This window comes from Aquarana catesbeiana, linkage group LG04 (assembly GCF_042186555.1).
Source record: "Aquarana catesbeiana isolate 2022-GZ linkage group LG04, ASM4218655v1, whole genome shotgun sequence".
In the NCBI taxonomy this organism is placed as follows: domain Eukaryota; kingdom Metazoa; phylum Chordata; class Amphibia; order Anura; family Ranidae; genus Aquarana; species Aquarana catesbeiana.
Window position 1 is genome coordinate 367,236,794 of NC_133327.1, and position 18,156 is coordinate 367,254,949.

General features: G+C 41.1%; 1 protein-coding gene across 1 annotated transcript in view; it reads right to left on the reverse strand.

Annotated features, from left to right (window-relative positions):
- Positions 1 to 9,927: 9,927 nt before the first annotated feature.
- SNX3 (sorting nexin 3) overlaps positions 9,928 to 18,156 on the reverse strand; it is an 80,440-nt gene continuing 72,211 nt past the window's right edge. Inside the window, exons 3-4 of the mRNA XM_073627039.1 lie at positions 13,063 to 13,187; positions 9,928 to 11,150 (exon numbers count right to left, since the gene is read on the reverse strand). Coding sequence (XP_073483140.1) covers positions 11,045 to 11,150; positions 13,063 to 13,187 — 231 coding nt within the window. The 3' untranslated portion in view covers positions 9,928 to 11,044. The remainder of the gene's footprint in view (positions 11,151 to 13,062; positions 13,188 to 18,156) is intronic.

Below are 18,156 nucleotides of genomic sequence, written 5' to 3' on the forward strand. Positions count from 1 at the left end.
TGGTATCTAGTGCACCATTTTCAAGCTCCGTGTTTAAACCCTTCAGTACCAGCATGTTTCTTCATTTTCAAAAAAACTGTGCTTAAAACAAGGTGGTGTCTTCTTTCCAAAAAGGGTCATTGTTGTGGGGAAAGGGGGGAGGGGTACTATTCAGGCATTTTTATTTTAACAAAGGGTAAGGGAAACTTTTTTCCCCAAATTTTCAGGTCATTTTTCCTTTTTAAAGAAAAGAAATAAAATAAAACCTAATGGTTATTAAATACCACTAAAAGAAGGCTCTCAAACAATTATATAAAACTCATGAGTACAGCATTGCATGATGAAGTAACTGATGCTCAAACTATCATGGTGCTGAAAACTGAAAAATAGCCTGGTACTCACGTGGTTAAAGCATGTTACTTAAAGTGGTTCTAAAGGCAGAAGGCTTTTTTTATCTTATAGCATTCTATGCATAAAAAAAACCTGTGTGCAGCAGCCCCCCTCAGCCCCCCAATACTTAACTGAGCCCCATCTCGATCCAGCAATGTTACACAAGAGATTTGGCTGTCTGGGATTCTCCCTCCTCATTGGTTCTGCTGCTGTCGTCATTCGAAGTGAGCCAATGAGGAGAGAGAGGGGTGGGGCCGAGGCTCAATTTCTGCATGGACAAACATAGCAATAGCCCCATAGCAAGCTGTGAGGACACAGCAGGAGGGAGGGGCCAGCGATGTCAGCGAGGGATCCGAGAAGAAGAGGCTCTGGACTGCTCTGTGCAAAACCATTGCACTGAACAGGTAAGTATGACTGGTTGGTTATTTTTAGACAAAAAAAAAAAAACAAGACTTTTATATCATTTTAAAGTAGAACAAACAAACAAACATATCTTTTTTTCAATTTGTATAAAGCAAGGGAAGATTACAACCACTGTCAGTTTTTTGCCATCTGTGTCCAATTGGGGAAATTTCTCTTCACTTTCTGTCCCATAGGTAAAAGAGAACATGAGAGAAAATACCTTAAAAGTGATGAAAATTACCAGAAATAATGTTCCTATTGGAAGATTTCCCCTCTTTTCCTGTTCTAGTGACCATTTAAATTTGGGATTTTCCTTCATTTTTGGTGATAACGTTCATATAAGTACGTTCAGATAACTCATTCTCTCAACTAGAGAAAGTCAGCAATAAAATTCCAAATCCTCTCCACTCCAATCTAAAACAAAAAAAAAAAAAATTGCCTTCATTTGCTCTTTAAAATGGTTGTAAACCTCAGACATGAAAAATGAAAAAGTATATCTCTCTATAGTGTATACTTGTCTCATTTCTGTCCACTGTCCTATTCCTCTGCCATAAGCATGAGGCACTTCTGACACATTTTCCTGACACCAAGATAAAAATAGTGATGGGGAGGGACTTCCGTCAGATTGACAACCTCATCCATGTTCCGGCCATTTTTTTTTTCAGAGCTGTGAGATCCGGTGTAAATTCTGTACTTTGAATGGATGTAGGGGAGAGATTGCTGCAGATAAACAGGTATAACTTATGAAGGAGAATTTGTTTCATCTCTATGTATTACCGAAGGCCAGTCACTTCAGTGGATAAATGTGAGTGTTTACATCTACTTTAACCATTTCAATACCAGCCACTTTCACCCCCTTCCTGCCCAGGCAAATTTTCAGCTTTCAGGGACTGTACCTACAGGAAATTTTTATCATTTTTTCCCCACACAAATAGAGCTTTCTTTTGGTGGTATTTAACCGGTTCAATACCGGGCCTTTTCACCCCCTTCCTTCCCAGACCAATTTTTAGTTTTCAGCGCTGTCGCACTTTAAACGACAATTGCGCGGTCGTGCGACGTTGTACCCAAACAAAATTGACGTCCTTTTTTCCCCACAAATAGAGCTTTCTTTTGGTAGTATTTGATCACCTCTGCGGTTTTTATTTTTTGCGCTATAAACAAAAGAAGAGCGACAATTTTGAAAAAAACACAATTTTTTTAACTTTTTGCTATAATAAATATCCCAATTTTTAAAAAAAAAAAACAAATTTTTTCCTCAGTTTCGGCCGATATGTATTCTTCTACATATTTTTGGTAAAAAAAAAATCGCAATAAGCGTATATTGATTGGTTGATTGATTTATGGCATTTTTTAAAAAAAATTATTTATTTATTTTTTTGTACTAATAATAGCGGCAATCGCGATTTTTTGTGGCGGACACATCGGACACTTTTGACACATTTTTGGGACCATTCACATTTATACAGCGAACAATGCTATAAAATTGCATTGATTACTGTGTAAATGTGACAGGCAGTGAAGGGGTTAACCACTAGGGGGCGGGGAGGGGTTAAATGTGTTTCCTAGGGAATGCTTCTAACTGTAGGGGGCGGGGACGCACAAGGGGAGGAGACCGATCAGTGTTCCTCCGTTCTGGGAACACAGATCGCTCTCCTCTGAGCTGACAGGACGTGGATCTCTGTGTTTACGCACAGAGATCCACAGTCTGGCCCGGTTAACGGGCAATCGCGGGTGCCCGGCGGACATCGCAGTCGCCGGGCACACGCACCAGGTCCCGAGCAACGCGGAGATCCCATCTGTGGACGTCATTTGACTATAGGCGGGTAGGGAAGTAGTTAATAGCCACTGGGTTTTAACATTTTTGCTAAATAAATGAAAAATTGCATTTTTCTTAGTTTCGGTTATAAAATGTTGCAAATGAATACTCTTTCTTCGTAAGTTTAGGCCAAACTGTATTCTGCTACATTTCTTTGGTGAAAATAACCCAAATCAGTGTTTATTATTTAGTCTGTAGGAAAGTTATAGAGTCCAAAAACTACTGTATATCTGAAAATGTACTGACTCTCCTAAAATGTAAGTTCTAATGAGCAGGGCCCTCTGATTCCTCCTGTATTAAATTGTATTGTAACTGTACTGTCTGCCCTCATGTTGCAAACTGTTAGTATTATTATTATACAGGATTTATATAGTGCCAACAGCCTAGCTCATTTCTTGATGCCCAAAAAGACAAGACAGTAGGAATATCCCCCAAATTTCCCCGTTTTTGGAAAGTAGACAGTCCAAAATATTTAGTAAGAGGCATGGCGAAGTTCAGTAGTTTTTGAAGTTGTAATTTTTTGTCACAATTTTTTGGAAGATTAAGAAATTAAAAAATACTGTCACCAGGGCAGTAAAGCGTCATCATATAACTGGTGTGGCGGTGATTTTTTTTTTTACGACTTATTTATTTTTATTTTTTTTAACATACTGTGACCAGAGCAATACAGTGTTACCATAGTAACATTGTACTACTCTAGGGAAGTGAGCAGGATTTTTTACACATACTGTCACCAGTCAGTGTCCCTGATCACCGCCACACCAGTTATATGATTGCATATACCAGTGAATTTCACTGATACAAGCAACCATTTTTATGAAATAGATTAATTCAGTGTTTACTATTGTGGTTAGCTGTGATTGGCCACAGGTAATAACACGGTACAGATGAACTGTGATTAGCCCTGCCTGTACCATATGATCACTGTGACCACTCACAGAGAATAACACAATAGTGCACAATGAATGGCATGAATGAAAACAATCCATTGTGTACAATTGTCATACAAACTGCTGTAATATGTCACAGCGATCACATTGTACCTGCAGTGGCCGATACACTGATCAGTCAACCGCTGTCTGGTGGATACAGCGGGTGACAAATCGCGCCGTAGTGCGGCACGTGAAGCGCGTTCCGGAGAGGACGTGTCATTTGTCCATAGGCCGGGCAGGAACTGGTTAAGGAATTTGTGTATTTTTAATGTTGACCTTAAGGCAGCTTTGAAAGATCTTCTCCATGCTGAACTGTTTCAGGAAATGTTCAGGTTTGGCAGACCTTTTGCGGGTTCACTGAACCTTTTTCAAACTGAACTTGCTCAGTTTTTTCATCCCTGCTACTCGCTTAAAAAATGTTTATAGAGCTTAGTTAATAAGATGAAGCTGTGTCTATGTCAATAAAACCATCATGTGCTTGAAAAAAAAGTGCCTCTACTCCTTTAGTAAACTAACTCCAGTCTCTTATTTTCACTTTAACTGCATTATGGGATTGGATCATTGTTTTGAAATGGCTGCGGCCAGTGAAAGACTCTCTATCCAAACCTTGGGTTATTATTAAAGAGGTATTTAGGATTTACATGCTTAGATTTTGACATGTCTTTTGCTAGGTCATACCCTCTGATACATCTCTCCTGCATTTTGCGGTCATACTCTAAAGGACTCCTCTCCTGCACACACATCCTGCGGTCATACCTTTCACAGTCCTCACCTGCACCCATTGCTCACGGTCACACTTTCTAGCCCTCCTCTCTTGCAGACTTAAAGTGGTTGTTCAGTCTTTGCTACACGTTTCCTTATGTGTAACTTGGCATGCAGCTAAACCCTCCTATTCTGCAATAAGCCAGACTGATTGTAATCTTGAAGCTTTGACGAAAACAGGGGGGACAGGGATGCAATTATTGGGAAAAACAGATGAGAAATATATACAATGTATGACAAACACAATGACGTAGGCTTCAGATTGCTAAAGGTCCATGCTCACCGGCGATGCTGACTGTGGGGAATGCAGGTTTAGTCCAGCAACATCTGTTGCAGGGATGATGGCTGGTTTCCTCTCCTTCAGTTATTAAAATGGAGAGTGAGCTCCTGGCATGCACCCGTTTATCTTTCCCTTACAAACAGTAGTTTGTAATGCAAAGTTCAGTAGTTTGTAAGTCAAAGAAGTCTGTGTTACAGAATGCTGAACTCTGAACTGTTCAGTAGTTATAAACAGATCGAAACTACGACAAATACACTTCAATAAAAAAAAAAAAACTCATACATAATTCAAAGTCCAAGCAAAAGGGTTTAAAACGTGTAACAGAGCATTATCATCACTTTAAGATCTCCAAAAAAAAAAAAAAAAAAAAAAGAAGGAAGAACACAGGCAGAGACCGCCCGGGAAAATGTTTAATCTGCAACTGCCTGCAGTTTTTCTATACTTTTGCGACTGCACCCCAGTTGAGAAAATGGAGTTATTCCGCACTCCATCTAGTGACCAAATTTAAATATTGCAGGGAGAACAAACATAATGAATTTCCCTGCTGAAGGCAGAACACTCCATGCCTAGTATCAATGGATACCACTATTTGGGTCCTCAGACGGAGGAAGACAGTGGTGTCAGCCTTTAGAGTCAGTCATTAGCATGGATGGCATTTAAGGGAATGAGCTATATGGATGAGGCAAGTGATGGCTTGAACAAGCGACTTCCATGTTGAGAATCTGTTAAATCTGTGGAATTTAAGCTGACCGTCTGAAGTGTGGAGATCTCAGGGTGGATTTCAACATCTGAGTCTGGATCTACTAGCTCAACTGTGACACTATCAGGACTGATCTGTTCTGTGAAGAATGCAGGTCCTGTAAACCATGTTGTGTCCTAAAGGCGACATGCAGCGACAGATCTTGTAGCATGGTCTGCAAGGTTATGGTGAGTAGATACATAGTGCCATTGTGTTGGACTGGTGGATCTCCTAATCCTTAGCACTATGTTAAAATAAGCAGGTTACATCTATATCGAGACTAGATGCTTCTAACACCACAGTGCTGTCAGTGTAGAAATCAGCATCTTTAAAGGTCAAATATCCATTTCTGATGCAATAAGTTCAGCTAGCTCAACAGCTAATACAGCAGCACAAAGTTCTAGTCTAGGTATGGTGTGATCAGGCTGTGGTTTACTTTACAGTTTTGTTTTACCTTGAATGGTGACAAGGGCTTCAAATCCTAATGGATCATATAGGCAGGTTTTTCCTCTGTGCTTTTTTTGGAAGCTAACGGAATCTGATTTCAAGCCCCATAGCAGACCAACACTGCGTTGTACAGGTTAAGAGTCAGTCCCTAAATTTAAGTCTCTTAGATCATTAGAGTGATCTTGGAAAGGGAAAGCTTCCATTACTTCCTTACTGTTGGAAGCAATGTTGTGAAACCTGAGATTGAAGCAGGCAAACACTTGCTGAGCTCTTTTTAGGAGACAAATTGCAGACTCCTTGGAAGGCAAAGATTTTAAACAGTCATCTACGGAAAAGTCCCTTTCTATGAATTATCCACCGCCATACTCACGTTCACCATCTTGTGCAGAAAGTCTGAGTCCATAGATAGGAACTGCAGAAGGGCTGTTGCCAAAGATGTGTACTCTCATGCAGTACTTAATGTGTTTGGAGGGGTCATTATCTCTAAACCAAAGAAACCTCAAGAAGTTTCTCTCTGACAAGGAAGCAATAAGGCATCTGTTGAATGTCAGCTATTAACCTCCCTGGCGGTATGATTATTTTGGATTTTAGGTGCTGAAAGCAGTACAATTATTTTGCATGGAAATTTGGCGTTTTATATTGTAGGCCTGTAATTCTTAACAATAACACACTTAAATCTGTCCAAACAAGAGTCTAGTAGATATCCCGGGTATGATGAAGTTTGAAACACAAAAACAAATTATAATATAATAAATATAAATAATTAAAAAAAATAATAATATCATACTAAAATAAATTTTCCCACGATTCACCAATCGCTCAATTCTGCAAGTGTTCTAATTTACTATCGCTGTTTTCTAGCTGATCTAAAGCCACTTTTGACATAAAGGGACACTTTTTGGTTGCTATGGACAATCTCCAGTTTCCAGGCAGAAAGAACAGTATATATCAATCATAAAACTGCATGCAGGGCATGGGCCAAAAGCACTGGGGACAAAAGGGATGTGAAATAATTTCATACAGTACTGTAATCTGTAAGATTACAGTACTGTATGTTATGGTTTTTACATTTTTTTAATTTGCCGCCAGGCTCCGCCCCCGTGCGTCGCACCGCTCGCAGGGAACGGAGCCTGGCACGGAGAGGCTTCGGAGGAGACAGAGCCTACGGACACTGCGGGGGACATCGCAGGATCCTGGGGACAAGGTAAGTAACGTCGCACCAGGATCCTGCAATGTAATCCCGAATGTGGCTCGGGGTTACCGCTAATGGGACTGAAATTTAAACCTGAGCCACACTCGAGATTACCGTCAGGGAGGCTACAGCAACAGAGTCTCTGGAAAACCATAGGAGCACCTTCAGAAGTTTAGAAATTAGAGTCATGCACTACTCTGATCTGACCCAGCTTCCTAGTGTGGTATTCCCCAAATATTTGTAGGTACCAACACTCCTAAGAGTCTTTAACAGTGGGAGCCATTTCTGAATGATCGTTCTCAAAGATTTTCTCCATGAAGGAAAAGAATTGGTCTAATGTCTGGCTTTCTTTGAAAATTACATTGAAGGGAAGAGACACCTTTGTACTCAGTCTCTGTTATTAGGTAGGCATCACCTCTGTGGTCTCAAGGAAAGAGGTGTGTCATTTTTGGCTAGTCCCTGCTTCATTATTTCTAAGAAGAGTTTGTCCTCAATAGACAGTCCCACCTGATTGTCCTGTTTTTTTTTTTTGAAAGATTGTGCACCCTAAATGGTCTTGGACAGTGTTACAAGCAAGGTTGTCACTAGAGGGGCCTATGAAAAGGACAAAGCAAGTGGGTAGTATATGGCAATTTCTTTATAAGGAAGTGGTTGTGGCATGGCTGATAAATTGAAGAAAGATTCAGTGGTCTTTTCTACAAATAACGAGTTGTCGTTAAGAACACCTTCTTGACAGGACTAATCGGTGTACCACATGAGCACATACTGTAGCCAGTCTGTCGGAGCCAAAATTATTGTTGGTTGGTAGGGGATCAAATACTTATTTTACTCACTGAACTGCTACTCAATTTATAACATTTGTATAATGTGTTTTTCTGAATTTTTGGTTGATATTCTTTCTCTATCATTTAGAATACATCTATGATAATTATAGACTCTTCTTTGTAAGTGGGCAAACCTACAAAATCCACAGGGGATCATAGAATTATTTTTCCCACTGTATTTGTAAGCACGCTGTTAACAGAGGTAGGTTTGTGCAGGTTTCTTAGATAGAAATCTCCTATAATGACCCATCCGAGGTCTAACCTCTGAGAATAAGGAGCATTGTGGGGACAATTAATTTGAGCTCTTGCTTTATGGACTCGTAAGATCTTTCTCCCAAAAGAGTAGGATTATTTGAGCCCAAGGATCAAGTTCTGGTATCAAGTGCGCTATGCGTTTCAAGTGTGGGTGATGAACAGCTGCATCTGGTGTAGGAATTTCAAGCCTGTGATCGGGGATCTGATTGCATTCAATAAGAGTTGGTAAGGACAGGCATCTTTGTTGATCAATAGACTTGACAAGGTAGCCAGATGCTCACCTCCCTGCCAACTCCACTATTCCTGCACAAGTTTTTAAGGAGTAGGGAATGTTGGAACCTTTCATGCCGAATATGTCAAAGAAGGTTGAGCTGACCAAAGACTTGTTACTTTGATCAAGAATGCAAAAAGATTCATGGTTTTGTACCTTTGGCCTGCTGGGTAAGGCCCTGCCACCTATGGTTCCTTTACAGACCTCTGCGCATTGTGAAGAGAGCTCTGGTGTAGTTGTAGCAGTGTGTTCTTCCTCCTCGCCATGCTCACTAGTGCTGTGAGTGCATTGTAAAATCCATGGGGCTGACCCAGGGTGTAAAGCTGTGCTGTGATCTGAACTGTCACGTTCTGTGCATTTTTCACTGACCTTACAATGGCAAAGTGAGATGTTGATTAGCAGCACTTGTAGTAGATGTTCTCCTTCAGAAAGCCTTTGCATCCCTCTATAGACTTCTCTCTAAAGGCTCTGCATTTTAGAAGAGAATGTGGCTTCTGGTACAAGGGACACTGCGTACCAGGATCTTTTTATATTTGAAGCCATGTTTATCCACTACTCTTGTAAGTTATAGGATAGCTTTTGTACAGTGGTGTTGACACCTCTGGCTGTGTCAGGGAAAGCAAGTCCTTGTAAGTTCCCTTCGGCTAGCCCTTTGGCTACCTGAAGTTTCAATTTCCTGAGTTTCTGATAGACATGTTTAGGTATCTTAGGAACCCCATCAAGTCTTTTGAATAGTGCACTTCCTACTGCTTCTGCTGAGCCATAACATTCATCAAGTCGATCCTAGATCATTTTAAGGCCAGTGTCTGAGTAGTTTATATTTATTGTCTTTATTTGCCTGGCATGCTCAGCTAACTCGTTTTCATGCCATTTGAGCAGGAGATCGAGCTCTTCACTACATGACAGGTCTGAGCCCCTAATAGGGTTTTTTTTTTTTTATAGAAGATCACCAGGGTCTTTAGCTTTCAGGGCAGTTGTTAAAATGTTCAAGTCCTTTTATGACCACCTCACACTGTGCAAAGAACTTGGCAAAGTCTACTATGGCTTGATTAGCTGGCTTTAATATTGCTATGGTTAAAAGGTGATGTGTAATCATACTTTTTAAGAGCCTTTAGTTTAAGCCAGCCCCCGTTGTACTGCTCTGATGTGAAGGCAGGGCCTGGAGATTACGGTACAGATTCTGATACCTTGCATGTAGGGCGTATGTCATAAGAGGTCTCTTTGAAGTAGGATTTATGTCTTTAAAAAAAAAAAAAAATCTTGCTAAAGAATCTTCAGCAAATTCTGGGAGCATCTGGGAGTTTCCTGTGCTAGGTGGAAGGAGCCCCTGTCTCGTAAGGTGTCCTGGAAGGGGACATGGGAAACTCTGAAAATGAAAGCGCTAGTACAGGAAAAAAAAAAAAAAAAGTATAGGTCTTCCCCCTGCCAGTTGCGCACTTGCGCCAGTGACGCCACCCACCGGCTGCTACAAAAACGTAAAGATGTACATTTAGGATTTATTTACTGTACTTACAGGTAAGCCTGATTATAGACATAATGGCAGAAAAAAAAAAGCTGACTTTACTAACGCTTTAAGATACCTTTTTTTCTTGCATCTCCCAGCTGTAGACAAAATAATGCAAAAAAAAAACAACTGAATTATTTTAGTCTCATACTTTTATTTCAAAAATTTCAGCAAGTCATATAAATGTGTTTTATACTTGTATAAAGTAATTTCCCCATATAATATAAAGTCTTGCGCAAGCATTGACATAAATGTGTAGAGATTACACATTAAGAAAATCTGAAAACACAGTGGTAGAGGTTAGCACAGTAATGGAACACAAATGAGGATATACAGGGAGAAAAAAGATTCAAGGTTAGTGCTAGTTAGCTGCCAAAATTGATTCTACATACATATGAGTAAGACAATTCCAATGACTCGTGACAAGTGTTTCTTAGCTAAAAACAGAATTCACATGAGCGACATCACTGTCAAGGTTAAAGGAGCCTTTACAGAAGAAAAACAAAAAAAGGCAACTAAATTGTGATTCTGTTACAATCAATCAGTGATTAGTGAAACAAAATCTTTATCCTCAGTAGAAACAGTACTTCCTCCAGGTCCTCAGCAATAAAATGCAAAAGTGATTTTAGCAGTTATTTAAATATGACTCTAATTAACACAGAAATGGCAAAAATGACTACCAAGCAGTTTGAAGGATCTCCAATACAAATCTAGTCAGCCTATAAGGCTAACACTTTTTACTGTCAGAAGCTATACAATCTCCATTGCCTACAAAAATGTGCTTTTCCTGGAAGACCTGTAAACAACTGAATACAACTCAGCTAACATTGCTGTCATTCCTTGGACCATGAACTGCTCTTCTACATGCAAGTCAAAATAAGTAAGCAATTGTGAACACAGAGCTCTGATCACAGTTCAAATTCAGTATCTCAAAAGGAATAAAGTAGTGTCAAAGACATCTTGTGTGCAACATGGACCTATCTGGATTTGGTTCACAGCACAGAAAACACATACTGAGGGCAGAATAAAGCAGAGTCCAGTCTGTCCTTGCCGCCATAGAGCATTTGAGTTTGAGAGAACCGATTTATGTGCTTTAATAAAAACAAAAATTGGACTCTGAAATAAGAAGCAGCAAATTAAAAAAAGAAAGGTTAGTTTGTTACATGTATTATAACAGATTGTAACATGCAGAGCATATAATGAATAAAACCATGTTGGACAGTCACAAGAATTTGAAGTTTAATCCTTTTGCTAAGCATTTCTTATTTTAGATGGTGTGTAGTTCTTGTCTATATGTTCATCTTGAAGAAACATGTGAAGGCATCGTTCATTCTGTGCCAAAGGGTGTCCAGCAACTCTGGAAGTTAAAAGGAAGTAAACAATATTTAAGAAGCTGACAGCAAAAGACATAGCCTCAATACTTTATATATTTAAAAAAAAAAAAAATTTCAACAGCAGCATTTTTCTTTTTATCCACTTCCAGCCCAAGGCCGTCATATGACGTCCTGGACTTTGAGTGGAGATATATTATTTTCAGACGGCGATTCCCTGTTCAGCTGCTTTATTATTTTTAAGGTGGCGGGAGGGGACGTCCAGTCCCCCGTCCCACCGCCCTCTGGTGCTTCGGCTTCCCTCTGTGCGAGCCAGAGAAAGAATCAGCCAGTGACGGAAGTTTACCATAAAGAAGACCGCAGACCCCGGCAGTCTCTATGACCTTCGGAGGCCCGGGTGCGACATTATGACACCACGTCCAGCTCAGCAGATGTAAACACTGCCGTGTACTCGGCTGGAAAGGCTGAGAGAGGGTTTTTTTTTTTGTTCTTGGTCTTTCCTGCCTAGAGTAGAGATGTGGGGTCTTATAGACCCCACATCTCTCCATAAAAAGGACCCGTCATGCCCTTTTCCTATTACAAGGGATGTTTACAGTCCTTGTAATAGGAATAAAAGTGATAAAAAATAAAATAAAAATGAAAGCACCCGTCCCCGCACGCAGAAGCGAACGCATGCTTACATTGCGCCCACACCACACGTGAGGTATCACCGTGAAAGTTAGAGCGAGAGCAACAATTCTAGCCCAAGACCTCCTCTAACTCTAAACTTGTAACCTGTAAACATTTTTAAAGTTTCGCCTATGGAGATTTTTAAGTACCGAAGGTTGGCGCCATTCCACTGGTGTGTGCAATTTTAACACGTGAAATGTTAGGTATCTATTTTTTTTTTTTTTTTAATTCATGAAAGGCGTTTGAAAAATTTCTGCGCAAATACTGTGTGACTTAAAAAAGTTGCATTATTTTATTCACTAGGGTCTCTGCTAAAAAAACATATATAATGTTCGGGGGTACTGAATAATTTTCTAGCAAAAAAATTATGGGTTTTACATGTAAGAGAGGGAGTGCCAGAATAGGCCGGTTTGGAAGTGGTTAAAGTAGAAGTCCACCCTAAAACTAAAATCTCTGCATTCACAAACATACCTATAGAACCATGTAAAGAAGAAATCCGTATACATACCTTTTCTGCAGCCGATCCGACCTAATCCCATGCCTCGCAGTGTAGGCAGGTGCAGAGGACACGTCCGACAACGTAAGCCCTATAATAACTCTTTGGGTGACGTCAGTCCCCATTCATTTCACAGCTGTTGTCGGCTGTGTTCTCTGCAGAGCTTCCACCACTGGAGATCGGCTTCAGAAAAGGTATGTATACCAATTTCTTCTTTACAGGGCTAGATAGGTTAGTCTTAGAATGTGGATGTCTGTAGATGCAGGGATTTTAGTTTTAGGGTGGACTTACACTTTAACATAAGGGGTGATTCAAAGCCAGACCTCTATGCACTTTTTTAAAATGAGAAATTTCAGAGATGCTACACTTTTACACAATGCCAAAATCAGAAAAAAATAATTAAACACGCCAAACATGAAGCACTTGCACATGAAAGCAACTAGCAAGTTTAGTATCAAATGCATTTCAGCACATCAAACCTTACAATATAAGACTGCAATCAAAGTAAATGATCATCCCAGAATTGTGAACTGCATTGTTTCAGCAGCAGGGCATACGTCGAACCCGGTATTAGCTATGGCATACCATGTAACTGTTTGTTTCAGCACCATCAATTTCAAAGGCAATCTGCATAAATTAGCTATACACAACAAATAGAAGGTCAACAATAAGGAGGACTTGTTTTAACTCATTCAGTATAAGGTGTTTCACAATGCAATCTGTTTATATGTTACAGGATAATTTTCCTGGCAATTGAAAAGGATCATACTCACTTGTTTATAAATTGTTCAAGTCCTTGCTTTCTTTCCTCTATGAAAGAGTCATCAAAGATGCCTTCATCTCCTCTGAAAGGAAGCTGTCTAAAAAGAGCTTTTCCAGGTAAGGGGGGCACCACAACCTGAATGATACACAGAGGGGGAAAAAAAAAAAAAGGTGGTTACCTACTATCTTTTTTTAGAATGATCATGTTTTAAGCCAAACGCCTCTTATGCAAGTGTAACACTGACATTAAAGTAAATGCAATGATGTACCTTCTGAATTACGGTTTACGGTGTCAGAATTCAGTGCACAACCCTGAACACAGACGCTTGGGAGTCCAGGGCCCCTCATCTGTCCCTATGCAGAAGTAAATGCTTGGATGTAGAGACACCAGTATACAGCCACAACCTGTCATTGATATGTATAGGTCAGTCCTGGGTTCCCATGTAAATGAGACCTTATACAGGGGTTAGACAAAAATATAGAAACACTACAGGATCTGCAGGTGTGAAAGTGTCAGGTTTCACATTGAAAGGGGAAGTAATGCAACATTCTTTTGCTTCCGCTGTGTGATGACACCCCTAACAGGTGGGAAGCCTCACTTTTGTCATTCACTGCGTGCGCTGATAGCAACACAGAATCATGTCAGAGCTTATTGAGTTTCAAAATAGGGCAAATTGTTGGTGCCCGTTAGCTAGTGCAGAGTGAAGTTGCCAATTTGCGGTGTCGCGAGGTACAGTATCAAAAGGTTATGACGACATATACAGTTTCTGGGAAAACATTGTCTGATAAACATAAGCACAGTTGACATGGTCAACGGACCGAAAGAGACAAAAAAGCTTATTGCATGTGGTGAACACCGTCGAAAGTTTACGACCAGGGATGTCTTGTGCCAACAGTAAAGCATGGTGGCAGCACAATTATGGTTAGGGCAGCCATATCTTGGTATTAGGCACGCCCCATAATCACCTTGAAAAAGTAGGAGTCACTGTTAGCGACTATATACAAATTGTGGCAGACCATGTGCACCCCATGGTACAGACATGGTTTCCCAAAGACAGCACCATTTACCAAGACCATAATGCTCTTATTCACACAGCTGGTGTTGTCAAATCGTGGAAGCCGAAGTCTCGCACCTTCCCTGGGTGCCGCACTTCCATATCATAGCCACTATGGTCAATTTTGGAGAACAATGTTCAGGCTGGTTTTCCGCCTTCAGCATCGCAGAGAACTAGCACGCAGAGGCGGCTCTCTAATTAGGCGAAATAGGCGGTGGCCTCAGGCCTCGCAGTCATAGGGGCCTCGCACAGCTGGCTAGTTTACCTAATTAGAGAGCCGCCCCTTCCAGCAGCAGAGATCTCTGCCATCACACAGTCCCGTAGCCCCTCGCTCTGCTACAGGGAGAGATACAGGCTGCGAGTGAGATGTGTGATCGGAGCTCCGGATCACAGACAGGGAGAGAGAGCCGCTCAGTAGAGCTCTGACAGATCTCCCCCTGCTGCCCGCACAGCCAGACAGAAGAGGAGAGAGAGCTTCTGCTCCTCCTCCTCCCACCCTCTCCTCCTGTGTCTGCCCCGCCCACACTCCTCAGCAGTGTTCTCTGCTCTGCCTCAGAGAAGGGGAAGTGTGGGCGGGAAGATTCAAGCTGGAGCCCAGGAAAAGGGGAGTCTGATCCATCCATCCAGTCCCTCCTGCCTCCCAGTGAGTACACTGATGTAGGGGATGTTCTTCCTTCCCTTCTGTCTCCACCCCTTCTCTCTCTTTCTTTCTTTCCTTCCTTCCATCCATCTCTCTTTCTTTCTTTCCTTCCTTCCTTCCATCCATCTCTTTCTTTCTTTCCTTCCTTCCATCCATCTCTCTCTTTCTTTCTTTCCTTCCTTCCATCTTTCTTTCCTTCCTTCCTTCCATCCATCTTTCTTTCTTTCCTTCCTTCCATCCATCTTTCCTTCCATCCATCTTTCTTTCTTTCTTTCCTTCCTTCCATCCATCTTTCCTTCCTTCCTTCCATCTTTCCTTCCTTCCATCTTTCCTTCCTTCCTTCCATCTTTCCTTCCTTCCATCTCTTTCTTTCTTTCCTTCCTTCCTTCCATCCATCTTTCTTTCTTTCCTTCCTTCCATCTCTCTTTCTTTCTTTCCTTCCTTCCATCTCTCTTTCTCTCTTTCCTTCCTTCCATCTCTCTTTCTTTCTTTCCTTCCTTCCATCTCTTTCTTTCTTTCCTTCCTTCCATCTCTTTCTTTCTTTCCTTCCTTCCTTCCATCTTTCTTTCTTTCCTTCCTTCCATCTTTCTTTCTTTCCTTCCTTCCATCTTTCTTTCTTTCCTTCCATCTTTCTTTCTTTCCTTCCATCTTTCTTTCCTTCCTTCCATCCATCTTTCCTTCCATCCATCTCTTTCTTTCTTTCCTTCCTTCCATCCATCTTTCTTTCTTTCCTTCCTTCCATCTTTCTCTCTTTCTTTCCTTCCTTCCATCCTTCTTTCTTTCCTTCCTTCCTTCCTTCCATATATCCTTCCTTCCTTCCATCCATCTTTCCTTCCTTCCATCTTTCCTTCCTTCCTTCCATCTCTTTCTTTCTTCCTTCCTTTCCTTCTTTCTTTCTTCCTTCTTCCTTCCTTTCCTTCTTTCTTCCTTCCTTCTTCCTTCCTTTCCTTCTTCCTTCCTTCCTTTCCTTCTTCCTTCCTTCCTTACCTTCCTTCCAACTTTCTTTCTTTCCTTCCTTCCATCCATCTTTCTTTCCTTCCATCTATCCTTCCTTCCATCCATCTATCCTTCCTTCCATCCATCTATCCTTCCTTCCATCCATCTATCCTTCCTTCCATCTTTCCTTCCTTCCTTCCATCTTTCCTTCCTTCCTTCCATCCATCTTTCCTTCCATCCATCTCTTTCTTTCTTTCCTTCCTTCCATCCATCTTTCTTTCTTTCCTTCCTTCCATCTTTCTCTCTTTCTTTCCTTCCTTCCATCCTTCTTTCTTTCCTTCCTTCCTTCCTTCCATATATCCTTCCTTCCTTCCATCCATCTTTCCTTCCTTCCATCTTTCCTTCCTTCCTTCCATCTCTTTCTTTCTTCCTTCCTTTCCTTCTTTCTTTCTTCCTTCTTCCTTCCCTTCTTTCTTCCTTCCTTCTTCCTTCCTTTCCTTCTTCCTTCCTTCTTCCTTCCTTCCTTTCCTTCTTCCTTCCTTCCTTACCTTCCTTCCAACTTTCTTTCTTTCCTTCCTTCCATCCATCTTTCTTTCCTTCCATCTATCCTTCCTTCCATCCATCTATCCTTCCTTCCATCCATCTATCCTTCCTTCCATCCATCTATCCTTCCTTCCATCCATCTATCCTTCCTTCCATCCATCTATCCTTCCTTCCATCTTTCCTTCCTTCCTTCCATCTTTCCTTCCTTCCTTCCATCCATCTTTCCTTACTTCCTTCCATCCATCTTTCCTTCCTTCCTTCCCTTCCTTCCCTTCCTTCCATCTTTCTTTTTTTCTTTCCTTCCTTCCATCTTTCCTTCCATCTTTCTCTTTCTTTCCTTCCTTCCATCCATCCATCTTTCTTTCTTTCCTTCCATCCATCTTTCTTTCTTTCCTTCCTTCCATCTTTCTTTCTTTCCTTCCTTCCATCTTTCCTTCCTTCCTTCCATCTTTCTTTCTTTCCTTCCATCCATCTTTCTTTCTTTCCTTCCATCTTTCCTTCCTTCCTTCCATCTTTCCTTCCTTCCTTCCATCTTTCCTTCCTTCCTTCCTTCCTTCCATCTTTCCTTCCATCCATCCATCTTTCTTTCCTTCCTTCCATCCATCCATTTTTCCTTCCTTCCATCCATCTTTCTTTCTTTCCTTCCATCCATCTTTCTTTCCTTCCATCCATCTTTCTTTCCTTCCATCCATCTTTCTTTCCTTCCATCCATCCATCTTTCTTTCCTTCCATCCATCCATCTTTCTTTCCTTCCATCCATCTTTCCTTCTTTCCTTCCATCCATCTTTCCTTCTTTCCTTCCTTCCATCCATCTTTCTTTCCTTCCATCCATCTTTCTTTCCTTCCTTCCTTCCATCCATCTTTCCTTCCATCCATCCATCTTTCCTTCCTTCCTTCCATCTTTCCTTCCTTCCATCCATCTTTCCTTCCATCCATCTTTCTTTCTTTCCTTCCTTCCATCCTTCTCTTTCCTTCCTTCCATCCATCTCTTTCTTTCTTTCCTTCCATCCATCTCTTTCTTTCTTTCCTTCCTTCCATCTCTTTCTTTCTTTCCTTCCATCCATCTCTCTTTCTTTCCTTCCTTCCATCCATCTTTCTTTCTTTCCTTCCATCCATCTTTCTTTCCTTCCATCCATCTTTCTTTCCTTCCTTCCTTCCTTCCATCCATCTTTCTTTCTTTCCTTCCATCTTTCCTTCCATCTTTCCTTCCTTCCATCCATCTTTCTTTCCATCCATCTCTCTCTTTCCTTCCTTCCATCCATCTTTCTTTCTTTCCTTCCTTCCTTCCATCCTTCCTTCCTTCCATCCATCTTTCTTTCCTTCCATCTTTCTTTCTTTCCTTCCTTCCTTCCATCCATCTTTCTCTTTCCTTCCTTCCATCCATCTCTTTCTTTCTTTCCTTCCATCCATCTCTTTCTTTCTTTCCTTCCATCCATCTCTTTCTTTCTTTCTTTCCTTCCATCTTTCTTTCCTTCCTTCCATCCATCTCTTCTTTCTTTCCTTCCTTCCATCCATCTCTTTCTTTCTTTCCTTCCTTCCATCTTTCTTTCTTTCCTTCCTTCCATCCTTCCTTCCTTCCATCCATCTTTCTTTCTTTCCTTCCTTCCATCCTTCCTTCCATCTTTCTTTCTTTCCTTCCTTCATCCATCTTTCCTTTCCTTCCATCTTTTTCTTTCCTTCCTTCCATCCATCTTTCTTTCCTTCCATCCATCTTTCTTTCCTTCCATCCATCTTTCTTTCCTTCCATCTATCCTTCCTTCATCCATCTATCCTTCCTTCCATCCATCTATCCTTCCTTCCATCCATCTATCCTTCCTTCCATCTTTCCTTCCTTCCTTCCATCCATCTTTCCTTCCTTCCATCCATCTTTCCTTACTTCCTTCCATCCATCTTTCCTTCCTTCCTTCCCTTCCTTCCATCTTTCTTTTTTC